Source organism: Diachasma alloeum, unplaced genomic scaffold, assembly GCF_001412515.2.
Source record: "Diachasma alloeum isolate Michigan unplaced genomic scaffold, Dall2.0 Dall_scaffold_00348, whole genome shotgun sequence".
NCBI lineage: Eukaryota > Metazoa > Arthropoda > Insecta > Hymenoptera > Braconidae > Diachasma > Diachasma alloeum.
The window spans coordinates 276,116-289,156 of NW_021680487.1; the positions used below are offsets into that span (position 1 = coordinate 276,116).

General features: G+C 39.0%; 1 protein-coding gene across 1 annotated transcript in view; it reads left to right on the forward strand.

Moving 5' to 3' along the window:
- Positions 1 to 1,003: 1,003 nt before the first annotated feature.
- LOC107040855 (probable allantoinase 1) overlaps positions 1,004 to 13,041 on the forward strand; it is a gene marked incomplete at its 3' end in the record, with an annotated part of 144,744 nt that continues 132,706 nt past the window's right edge. The window contains 2 exon segments of the mRNA XM_015261121.1: positions 1,004 to 1,078; positions 1,697 to 1,971. Of these exon segments, the coding sequence (XP_015116607.1) occupies positions 1,847 to 1,971 (125 nt within the window).

The window sequence follows — 13,041 nt, forward strand, 5'->3', positions numbered from 1 at the left end:
TGCGACTGCTGACAGTTTACCGCCGACTCGATAATTTAACACTGGCGCCATCTCGCGGCATTCTCCCATCTGAACTTCTTTACCACACAGCACACCATCAATAATTTCTCCTAATTATACAAAATAACCTATTAATGGGTATTAATTGGGACCAATTGTTTGTCTATCAGCATTTAAATAATTTTTTGATTATATTCCAATCATTTTTGGCCCATTTTTCGCCTTAAAATGACATCCATGCACATCCATTCTACATCCATGCTACATCCATGCTACAACATGGATGTACCATGGAACCTCAATCGCCAGGGTGGCGGCCATGTTCTGATGTCATAACTTTTTTTAAAAAATAATTTGTACTTAGTACAATAGCTTTATCTCGATTTCAGATTTTTTTTGTATTCTAGTTATTATTCACTTAACTAGTGCAATTGTATCATAAAACTCAGTGTATGAATAGTTTAACTTCTTTATAATGAATACAATAAGAAAGCTATTAGTGTATTTGAACTATCTCAATGATTTTGAAGTCATTCCCCCCTAATAACAGGTACGAGTAATTGCGTCGCTGGACTGTAACCAGTATCCCTGCGACTTAATCTCCACAGAAGAACCCAGCCAAAATAAAAGGCCAAACGCATCGACTATTCCGTGCACTAAACATATCGACTTTAATCATTTTAATTTTTCTTTCAAATGAAAACCGCTTGATTGTGAAAATGTTAATCTCTGAAACCTCACATCAACTAAAAAGGTGCAAAAGCCCCCAGTTGAAAGTTTCTTCTTTTCTATCAGAAGAAACACCTACACAAAAAAAAAGGCATGCAAAAAAATTTTAAATTCCTAGATGTTAATTAGCATAAATAATAAAACAGAACAAAGCAACAATTATTTGCAAGGTTTTACCTAATGCTAATTATGTACAGCTACTGCCTGAGTGTTATAACATGTGTCTTACATAATACACTGTTTCCGGACGTTAAATACTTGTACCGAGCTGCAAAGTTTGCTGAGTGGTGTTTCAATTACGAAGTGCATCAGAATCGCCTTCCAGATCGTCCATTTTCCCTCTTCGAAGGTAAACTTCAATAATAATTCCAACATCAAAACACTTTAAACAATTCATTAATAATTTTTTTAATGAATTTTCGAGGCCTTGCGGGTATCATTTACTTTTTTGTTGACCTTGCCACACTACCAACTGCAAAATTTCTAGGGTATACACTCTGAAGATACCTTGGACAATCCAAAAAGTGGAAAAATTATTTTAAAAAATTGAGAATATATTTTTCTCTCATCAAATATCGAATTGAAAATCTATAAAAAGTCGCATTGATGAAAAGGCGAATTTAAAACAAAAAAAAAGCTAAATATTTTTCTCTTATACAATTCCTCGATAATGAAAATTATTTTTAGACAGATTATAAAATCCTATAAAACATAGTAAAAAAGAAAAAACTAATAAAATATTTAGAGAATATAGGAGGAATAATCTTTTTTATTTTTTGGCAGAAAAATAATTTGTTTTCATCAAAGTCACTCTCTCCCTTTTTTCTCAAAGCAAATCTTATCTCAAAATTGATAAGAATAATCTATCAGCGGTTCAGAAGTCATTTGAAGTGTAGGGGTTCTAGAAGCAATTCGAAATCATTCAATAAATCCATTTTGATTGAAAATGAGGGCGTTTGGATCGCAGAGAGTAATTTTGGGGTCGGAAGTGGTTCCGGCAATAGTTATCACTGAGAAGGGGGTTGTCAAAGAGGTGTTCAAAGGGGCTGATAAAAGGGCCAATGTTGAGAGAAAATACCCGGGAGTTGTGATTGAAGACTTTGGAGAAAAAATTCTGATGCCTGGACTAGTGGACTCTCATGTGCATTGTGATGAACCTGGGAGGACTCATTGGGAAGGCTTTCGGACGGCAACTCAAGCTGCTGCTGCTGGAGGAATCACCACCATCATTGATATGCCTTTGTAAGTCATTGGATAAATCACTAAAATTCTCATATTTCGATTATAGTCATCTGGATTCTTCGACGGGGTTCCAAATAAATTTAGCGTTTATGGTCATCCCATCGCCAGAAGGGGAAGCAAAATAATTCTGGTAATTTTTTAAGAAGGCTTCGCTTAAATATTCTTGTAGTTCAATTCAACAAATATCCGATGTGAGATATATCTGTCGCTTGTCTACGTCAACTGTTGGCTCAGAAATCTCAGATATGATTTGAGAGTAGAGCCTTATTTACTGACTTATTATCAACCTGAATTTCGATAGAAAAATGGTGCATTAAATGGGATTATTTTTTATTTTTCTGCTGAATGAAAAGATGATGGTCTTTCGCTTTTCTCATTTTGGTTGGACATGTGTAGAATGATTGTCGTCAATTGAATAATTGAAAGGCTAAAAACAATGCCAAACAAGCAGGGGACAGCGAGCGTATGTCAGTGTGCCATATGACAGTCAGCATATCACTGAGTGATGTCTTTTTTATTATCGCCATCAATATATTGATGGCGGACTTCCGAGTGATCTGGAATTTTCCAAAAGTTCGTAACTCTACAACACTAACTAACAGCAAAAATTTCAGATCTTTACTGCCACCTCCATGGGTGCTATAAAAATTCCAATGTTTCGAATACTTTGTATGAACGTGTATATATATTTTGATTAATCAAGGTAGAGGACATCGAGATGAGTATCAAAAAAAAAATATTAAGTTGATATCTCAATTTTTGCACAAGCTAGAGTGATTACGAAGTTTTTCCACCAAAAAACGGAAAAACAGGAATACCTTGAAAACTTTGTACGAAAAAGTGCATATGTTTCGAATTATTTAGATAGAAGGCATCGAAACGAACGTTTTGAAAAAAAAAGTGGAATCGGTTGAGTAGTTTTGAAGACATTCCATGTAAAAGATTTTCAGAAAAAATCGAATATCTCCGAAACGACATTATTATCTTGAGGGGAAGATTCTTATTATTATTTTATGTTGAGAAAAACAGCATAGCTGGTATAAATCTCATAGAAAGTAGAGTGACGTGGAAAATAGGCATAGTGTACAACAATTCGTATAAACTTTCAATGTGAATAACAGATTATATATATTGTAACGTCTTGTTTGGGTTCGACCGTTCAACGGTGAATTTTTCCGCTTCCAGACGAGAAGTCACTTTATCGGTGAAGCGAGAGTCGATTCGCAGTTTTTTTTTGTTCTTCTTTGATTTATTTGTATGACTATTTTTGTACTGAGCCAATGTCTCTACCGTCGTCGTCGAGGGATATGGAGTCCTGGGGGCTGTGGTGTTGGAGATGAGGATCGGCCTTGGGGAGATCTCCTGACTACATGGGTAGTCGCCAGCACTTGAATAGCTGACGGAGTTCCCATGGTGAAGGGAGCTTCGGTGGACAACCGAGTGGCGACGCTAGCGGATGGATCTGGAGTTGGGGAGCATGGTGACGGTCTAGGGACCCCGGTGCATTGTGGGGATTTCCCTAGGAGAATCTGGTGATAGATGGAGGTGGCGCGATTCTGAACTCATGCCGCTACAGTGATAACGAGCACGAGGGAAGGTGGTCAGGACGGTTGGGCCTGACAACCAATGGGAGAGCGCATTGCAGTCGTCATGGACCAATGAGGTGTTCCGACGTTGGAATCGGAGTGAGCACCGGAGTTAGCGTCGTTGGTGTCGACACTTCTCGTTTGGACGTGCGAGGGATCAGTTGAGTACACGTAAACTCTCTCGAGGGAAACTGTGGCCTGTCGGTCCAAGTGTTGGAGGAATTTGGTGAGATCGGGAAATCTATTGGCGAGGATCGACCTCATCCCAGCTTCCGAGGCTCCGGCTCTTGAGGAGGATCACGGTGAGCGGGGGAATAATTTCCGGATAAATATTTTGCAGTTATAGTGGTGGCAAGAATCTGTGGTTATATCGCGGTTTGGTCTGATCGACGCTTAGCGTCGGGCAATTCGGTGCCATTTTCCTATCAATTCATTTGTCTGCACAAATTCTTGCTACTTGTTCAGCCGAGTATAGCCTCTCGTGGCTGGAAATTTTGTTGGCTTTCGACTTGTTTTTTTCCCCTCGAGAATTATTTGAGAAGTTCGAATTTTATGATGATTAATTTCTTAAGCGAATTCAGTGATACTTTAGGCTAGTTTTAAGGGATCTCTCGATAGCTAGCTGCAATTCTGATATTTAGAATTTAGAATGGGATTCTCCGATGTTTGAAATCTTGAGCTAATTATTTCATTTTTATTTCGATATCGGGATTAATTCTTTAAGAACAGAATGGGGGATGTAGCGTCAGGTTCCACGCTCGAGTTTTCGTTGTGGTGTGACCTTGTATGAGGTCGCAAGTATTATCGTGATTATTGTCTCTCGAGACAGCCCCAGTTCTCGTCTACCGGAATCCGAATTTTCTTATTCATTCAGCCTATTGTCGAGGTGTTCATTTCTCGGAATAATATTATTTCCTCGCTGTAATTATTGATATATTCAAAACTGTACTAGTTATCCTATCTTTTTGACATTTATCGTTCGACTTCGATTTATTTTGATTAATTCTGACTTTCTGTTTTAACTCGACTAGTATTTTAGTTCTTGACGAATTACGGTTAGGGAAATTGTGATGTATCGAGTCTTTAGATTTGTGATTTGTAACTCAGTGATATATAATTTCGAGATTTGAGAGAAAGATTTTAGAGATAAGGAAGGGGTTTTCCGACTGAATAAACTCTGTGTATTTTCCCTGATTCAGGATGCTTGATAATTTCCATAAATTAGGCTAGAGAAACCTAGTCATTTCAGGATCCGTGAAAGACAACATTTCGTGGAACCCAGCCACCAACGCGGTCGTTCTGAGCTGTCGGCAGTTGTCCTATTGTTTGGAATTTCGTTTGTCTCGGTTTTTGTGCGTTTTGGGAGAAAACGTACTGGCGCTCGACTTTTGGTTTGAGATTCGGTCACCGAGGGCTGCGTATTCTCGTACCGTTCCGCAGAGGTGTGAAATACGTCACAATATATATGCACATATGCACACGAATATCTCTCCTTAGCTGCAGATCTCCCCTCACATAAATCCAACAACCCCTTGAATGACGAGTTGCCCCGGTTCCCTTCCAAAGACCCCCTGAGAGCGATCAAGTCCAGGCACACTTAGGGTACTCCGATCCCCGTGGGAGCCCCATCAGCCACCTGCAACACTAACACAGAGTAACAGAGAGGAAACAGCAAAGAGGAAAGAAGGAAAAAGTATCAGGACTCCCTGACTCAGGGCCTTATAGTCTCAGAATCCCTCATCCGCATGGCCGCCCTCAGCTTCATCCTGAATTCCTCCAAATTTCGCGCCTCCGTTAACTCCTGAGGAAGTGCATTTCACTCGTTCACCACTCTGATGGGTAAAAAATTCATCATCAGGTCTGTCCTCACCCTGGGTTTCATGAGCCTATTCCCCTGTCCCCGATATCTCAAGTATTCATTCCTGACAAATAACACCGCGATTCCACTGCAGCTGTATAGGGAATTCAAAGCCTTAAAGATCTCCACTAGGTCCAGCTCCCTCCTAGGCCAGTCAAATTGGACCTTGACTACCTCAAAAAGTCCTGGCAGGCTGAAATTACACCAAAATGTAGAGAAAATTCCCCTGATCATTATATAAAAAATGTGCACCCACACGTTCAACAGAAATATCCTTAATTAATTAAAAACTAATGAAAAAATTGGGGCGAATGCCAAAAAACTACACTGGATTAATTTGTCTAATCCTATCGAAAAAGTAAAAATATTCAGAGGTTGGGCTGACCTAATTTTTCAAATTTCAAGTAGAAGTAATGTTCCTGAGCCTACTGTTATTTTTTAATTAATTTTTTGACACAGTTTGGAACAAAAAGACCCAAATAATCAGCTGATCACGTATGCCCGGCCCCCCATTGCGCGCGCCACTCATGGATATACATGACATGCGCAGAACTTTCAAATGCTCTGTCGAATGCGTATACCTGGGGAGGCTTAAGGAAACAATTGAAATACATGGAAATTCTCAACAATGTTCAATGACAAAATACAATGAACCTTAAAGTGGGCACAGAACATGTTACAGTCTAAACTATGTCTCCCTGAACTAAAATCAGGAAAGTTGATGGCAGTACCCCACAATTCACTTGCCCTAATTCAATCACCTCACCATTTAAGCATCATTTTTAGTGCATGATCTACCTGAGGCATATGGCCATGGAGCCGTATTGACCCCTCGACTCCTTGGGTCATCGAAGGGCGCCGTCCCTTTCATTTTCTTTTTCCTGCATTTTCAGTGCCTAATATTATCTAATATTATTAACTAATATTTTCTATCTTTATTTGCAAACGTGAAACTACTAGTATCGCTGTGGACGAAAGTACAATTTTTTTTCGTGATTTTGCCGACTCTCTTCGTGGTATTTTAGAATCGAAGGGTCTATGTTATTAACATTATTATTAACGAATATTTTCTCAGTTTATTTTCAAACGTGAAACTACTAGCATCGCTGTGGACGAAAATCCAAATTTTTTCGTGATTATGCCGACTCTCTTAGTAGTATTTTAGAATCGAAGGGTCTATACCTGGCCCCTTCCCCTAACGGGATGGAGCAGCTGTCCCTGCTTCAGTCGCATTCAACCGATAGTCGTTAATAATTCAGTTAAGGCCCAAGCCACGTGGCATACGAGTAGTCTAGTGCTAGTCTGGATAAAAATATCAAAATATCTCTTAAGTGTAGTGCAAATTATTGACAGTGTTTCCTTTACACCATTATTACGGCTTCCTCGACTTCAATAATACCAAGACTGGATATTGGGTGACTATTGAACGTGTTATAGACGCAAAAATGTCTTTTTCCGGAGTCTGTGTAATCTGTGAGGGAAGTTTAGTGGGGGACACGGTGACAACCACAGTGAAGCAGAGAGGCATTAATAACTTTATCGCGAAAAGTAAACTGAGAGGGGATGATAAGTGGAAAATTTTGGAACTTTTAACGGAAATCGAAGTGCATGAGCCCTGTCGAATTGCTTACTGTTCGCTGAGACCAATTAAGAAAGTGGTAATAAAAGAGCCTGAAGCTGAGGCTCAATTTGACTATTTANGAGAAAGTGGTAATAGAAGAGCCTGAAGCTGAGGCTCAATTTGACTATTTAATGGATTGTTTTTTATCTAACAAAAAGTGTGATGAAACAACTCGAAAATCATTCCGAACTGTCGCGACTGACCAGATACAACAGCGTATCGAAGAAACGATTGAAGAGCGTGGAAATGAAGATGAATGGGCGCAGGCAGTTAAATTGAGGCTATCTTCAGCATCCCTTCTACAAGTTCATGCTCGATATCATAAGGCGTCCTACGCTAAATTCTTATTGATCTCCAAAAATACAAGCATTGGAAGACCCAAGACACCAGGCGTGGAAGCAGCCTTCCAGAAGGTTTGCCAGTATTTAGAAGATAGTGATGACTGTCAATTCTTCCTTAAAGATCTCATCAAGGTGATGGAAGATTTCCCAGTGTCTACGAAGGTATTGAAACAAAAATTACTAAACAAATACGCCACTGATTTAATATTTATGGAGCAATCCGGGAGACCAACCATTGTTTGCTTTCGAAATACCGGATATAAAATTTTGATGGACTCCTGGTATCAGAACAGAGCTTCTACGGAGAAGGAAGAACGATTGCGAATTGTAGTTGCCGCGGCTGATATTATCAAAGAAGATATAAAAAGTCAAGTCTACGATACATCAGTTTATCCATCACCTGCAGGAATTTTCCATAACGTTGAGGATGTAATTCCTGAAAGCTTGCGCATTTTTCTCGGTCAGGTTTTGTTGAAAGGGAAAAAGAAAAAGGAGGAGAAGCTCATCCCAAAACGAGGTAGTATCACTCATTCCATTATATCAGTCGTACGTCCTCGGACATTCATTTCGTCGGTTCAATTGGCCACTGGGATTTATTTGACAAGGAAATCTGGTTCGAGGTTGATAATTGATGTGCTCAACAGGCTTGGATTCAGCGCGTCCTATTCTCAGATCAGCCTCTATGAAGCTTCTACTTAATAGCAACAAGCAAATGGATGAAAATGCGTACGTGCAGTTTGTATTTGATAATGCAGATCACAATGTATGCACCCTAGACGGCTTCAACACCTTCCATAGCATGGGGGGAATTTGCTGCGTAACACCAAAGTCTGCCCTGAAGCAACAAGGAGAAATACCGAAACTATCTCGTGCCCCGAAGACTGAACAACTAGCATCTAAAATTAACATTCCCATCGTGCATTGTAATCAGTTGACTAGCGAGAGACAAGGATTGAAATCAATCACTTTTGTGGATGTAGGGCAACTGGACTTTGGTGAACGTGAGCGATTACCCACTGTATATTCTTTGCATATACTCGCAAAATCGCTGCATGTTGAAAATTTACCTAGCTGGCGAGGATACATGGAGACCGTCAGCAACGATCCTGAGTACGAAGTTTCATAAATTTACTGCTTACCATTCGTAAATTTACCTCCATCCAATTTAGATACGATCAACAGCGTTCTCCATTTAGCTACCATGGAATCCCTTCGATTGAATCAAAAAACTACTTTTGTGACGTTTGATCAGCCACTATACATCAAAGCACGAGAAATTGTTGCCAGTGACAGGGCTATCCTCACAGATGTAGTCGTAAGATTGGGAGGATTTCACATGCTGATGTCGTATCTAGGAGCGATTGGAACCATCATGGATGGAAGTGGATTGAAGGAACTGCTATGCACCATTTATGCTGGAAACACCGTCGATAATATGCTGACAGGTCATGCTTTCAGTAGAGCAATCAGAGGTCATCTTATCGTCTACACTGCTTTAGGCTCCATCATTGCGCAGCATGCTAGTGATATTGATGAGCAAGAGTGTGCACATATCACCGAATCGCTCAAAGAATTCAGCTTGGACCCACCGACGAAGCAGGAAATTAATGACGATGAAGTACTCATCAAGGTCAAAGCCAAGATGTTGAAAGTAATGGAGAACCTCGCTGATATCAGTCGAACTTTAAGACTCTGGTTGCAGTATTTCGACTGTATAACGGTTGTGATCCAATTTGTCGAAGCTGAACGTCTAGGCAACTGACAATCACATCTTCAGTGTATACGAGACATGCTCCCCATTTTCCATGCAGCTGATCATATAGCGTATGCTAAATCCGTCCAGACCTACCTCCAAGACATGTGCCAATTACCGAGCATCATGTCTCTACAGGAGCTCACGAAGTTTACAAAAAGAGGACATTTTACAATACGACGATCAGATAAGAAATGGGGAGGAATATGGACTGACATGACTGTGGAACAAACCTTGATGCGTGTGATGAAGGTGTCTGGAGGTCTCACTAGGGGATGTGGGATCAACAATGAAGGTGTCGTAGCGCATTGGATCCTGGGTATGCCAGCTGCTTATGAGGTTATAGACGCTTTCGAGACCTTTTGTGGAGTTAGAGCATCAACAGTGGTGCAACATACAGACTGGAGACCAACTAGCATAAGGAGAGATACAGAAGATTATCTGAAATTGATGAAGTGGCTCATTGCCCATGATCCTTTCGTATTAACATCTGGTCAGGAACTTATGTCTATCGCTGATGGATTATGTGCTGGAGAGGGTGTAAATTGTGACAGAGCCAGAGCAATTGGAATGGAAGCCATGAGAGGGATGATCGGAATGAATGCTGGGGATATCAAACTGAAACGCTCAACACGGGTGAAAAGTCTGGCTGCGACAAAACGTGGAATTGTCATTAATAATGAAGTTGTAGCCGTCAACACAACTCTTTTGTTTCAGCGGATTGCAGCGATAATAACGGAGGACAATCAGTTGGCGATCAGATCGTTGAATCAGGAATTAGCCCTTTTTCCACCTTCTTTGTTCGATGATAATGGCATTATGATGGTGGATTATGATCGACTTATCCGCTGACACACCAGAAGAATCGAATGATATCGCTAGTTCTTTACTCAACGAGTTGGATGAATTGCTGGATGAGCAGTTGGAGAGACTTCCTGCTGGTGAGAAAAGCCTGCACTCTACTCCATCTCCAGAACAACACTCATTAATTGTTGACGAAGATGACAGCCGAGCAACCACGAGTAAGAAGGCACGTTTGGAGTGTTCGCAGAATTTTGAATGGTAAAATATCTTAGTACAGAGAATATCAATATATGTCCGATAGAAGAATAAGTTATTCAATGGATAAATTTTTGTTCCACAGATATTACAGTCTGCCTCAAAACTCGGAGAATTCGAACCTGATGAGCAATTTGTTTAGTGTTAATTTATTAATTTAATTTCAAATTCAATTGTAATTTTGAGAGCTAATAATTTTATAATATTATATATTTAGGAGTTATATCTGATAATTAAGTCTTTATATGGTTGGTCTTTTGCCTTTTTTCCTTTATATTTTGCCGAATATTGTAGGAATACTTTTTCAATTAATTATATTTCAATGATGATTTACTCATTATTCATAGATTGCCTTCAATTTGTACGGTAGAATCCTGCTCTTTTCTAAATCGAATTTCCTCATATAAATTCTCCTTCTGGACTCTGAAATTTACCAGTTTGTTGAAAAATTGAAGTCTGTACTAAACATTCCTTCAAATTCTTGTCAATTTCTACAATTAATGAATTAATTTCAATTATTTTAAACCTTCCAGGTATACAAATGCGACAGAGCATTTGAATGTTCTGCGCATACTGCGTATATCTACAAGTGGCGCGCGCAACGGGGGGCCGAGCATACGTGATCAGCTGATTATTTGGGTCTTTTTGTTCCAAAGCGTGTTTAAAAATTAAGGAAAAAATAACAGTGGGCTCAGAAACATTACTTCTACTTGAAATTTGAAGAATTAGGTCAACTCAACCTCTGAGTATTTTTACCTTTTCGATAGGATTAGACAAATTAAACCAGAGTATTTTTTTGGCGTTCGCCCTCATTTTTTCATTAGTTTTTAATTAATTAAGGATATTTCTGTTGAACGTGTGGGTGCACATTTTTGATATAATGATCAGGGGAATTTTCTCTACATTACATTACATTAATGTAATTTCAGCCTGCCGGGACTTTTTTGGGTGGTATAAGGTATAAAGACGAGTCTTGTTTTACTGGCCTATCCGCCTTTCCTGGAGTGTCGGCAATCGGATTCTGTCCAAATTTCAAGTTGATATCTCGATTTTTGTACAAGCTAGAGTGTTTATAAATTTTTTTATGAAAAAACGTAAAAACGGGAATATTTCGCAAACTAAGTATGAGCGGGTACATATATTTTGATTGATTTAGATAGAAGACATTGAATCGATTATTTTGAAAAAAAAAAATCTAAATCGGTTCACTAGTTTTAAAGATATTTGCGGAAAACCATTTCAAAACGAATCCCTTTTTCTCAAAAATTATTAGATCGATCGGGGTGAAATTTTGTACAGAGCTAGTTCTTATTAAAACCTATAATAAAATAAAATTTCAGATTTTTTAGAATTACTTTAGCCCCCTAATTGCTCCATTTTCTAAAAAATGACCACAGGGAAGAAGGCGGTGGACGTGTTCACATACATACATGGTCGCCAAACTTCGTAGTTTAACGTTTCAGACCATTCTACATTATTTCCAATCAAAATTAGAGAATGTGAAAATTGAAGAATTGCAATGTTTCCATGCGGAAGCAAAAATTGAAATTTTTGTAGATAGTTCGATCCAGTTGTTCTTATAAAAGAGGAATGAATTTTTAAATAGATTTTTAAATTTCCTATAGGAAATCCTATGGAGTATGCGAACATTTCCTATAGGATTTTTCTGGTGGGATTTCCTATAGGATTTCCTNTGAAGAATTGCAATGTTTCCATGCGGAAGCAAAAATTGAAATTTTTGTAGATAGTTCGATCCAGTTGTTCTTATAAAAGAGGAATGAATTTTTAAATAGATTTTTAAATTTCCTATAGGAAATCCTATGGAGTATGCGAACATTTCCTATAGGATTTTTCTGGTGGGATTTCCTATAGGATTTCCTACAGGATTTTCTATAGGATTTCCTATAGAATTCACTATAGAGTTTTCTATAGAAAGTAACACAAAATTGAGACTCGAAACCAATCGGTTACAAGGGTCAGGATTAGGTTCATAAATCTGATATGAAATCCTATAGGGAATCCTATAGGAAATCCTATCAGAAGAATCTTATAGGAAATGTTCGAAATCTCCATAGGATTTCCTATAGGAAATCCTATAGCATTTTTTCATACGTGTTATCAACAATATTTCTTCTAAATATTCGCAGTTTATTGATTTTTGTGGTGTCATTTTCTCTGAATATCTCAATAACTAGTTTGGTGACTCTGGTTTTCTACACCAAAAAAAAGTCGGTCTGAATCAAGTCGGACTGAATCATGCTGGGAATCGGTTTGCTTCATGTCGAATTACCGGCATGAATCACGTCGGACTCGGACAGATGCAAACCGGAATATTGGTCTGATTCAAGCCGATTTTTCGACTTGAATCAGACCGACTTTGGCTAGAATCAAATCGCTATCTACTACATGATATAGCGTGAAAGACTCCGTTTTTCGGTTTGATTCAAGCTGATTTTCCGGTTTGATTCAAACTGATTTTTCGGCTTGATTCAAATCGATGACAGCTTGACCCGGTTCTACTTGAAATAAACCACTTTTCTACTTATATCTGCCCTGGAATCCGGATTGGCCTAGTCCGAGTCACTCGGTTTGAATCAAGCCGAAAATCGGTTAGAGTCAAACCGACGTCGACTTGAATCAGTACTTTTTTTTTGTGTCTTTACTAAAAAAAAGCATGGGCGATATCAGAGATTATAGACGAGATTGCTAGCGTTTATGGAGAAGTTCCAATCACAAAATTTCGTAGCGGTGGCGCATGAACTAATCCAGAGTACCGTACCTGTAAGGCAGGACGCGTATGGGAACGTCGATAATGGCGTTGAGGGGGGGGGGGGCAGAGACTAAGTGGGGGG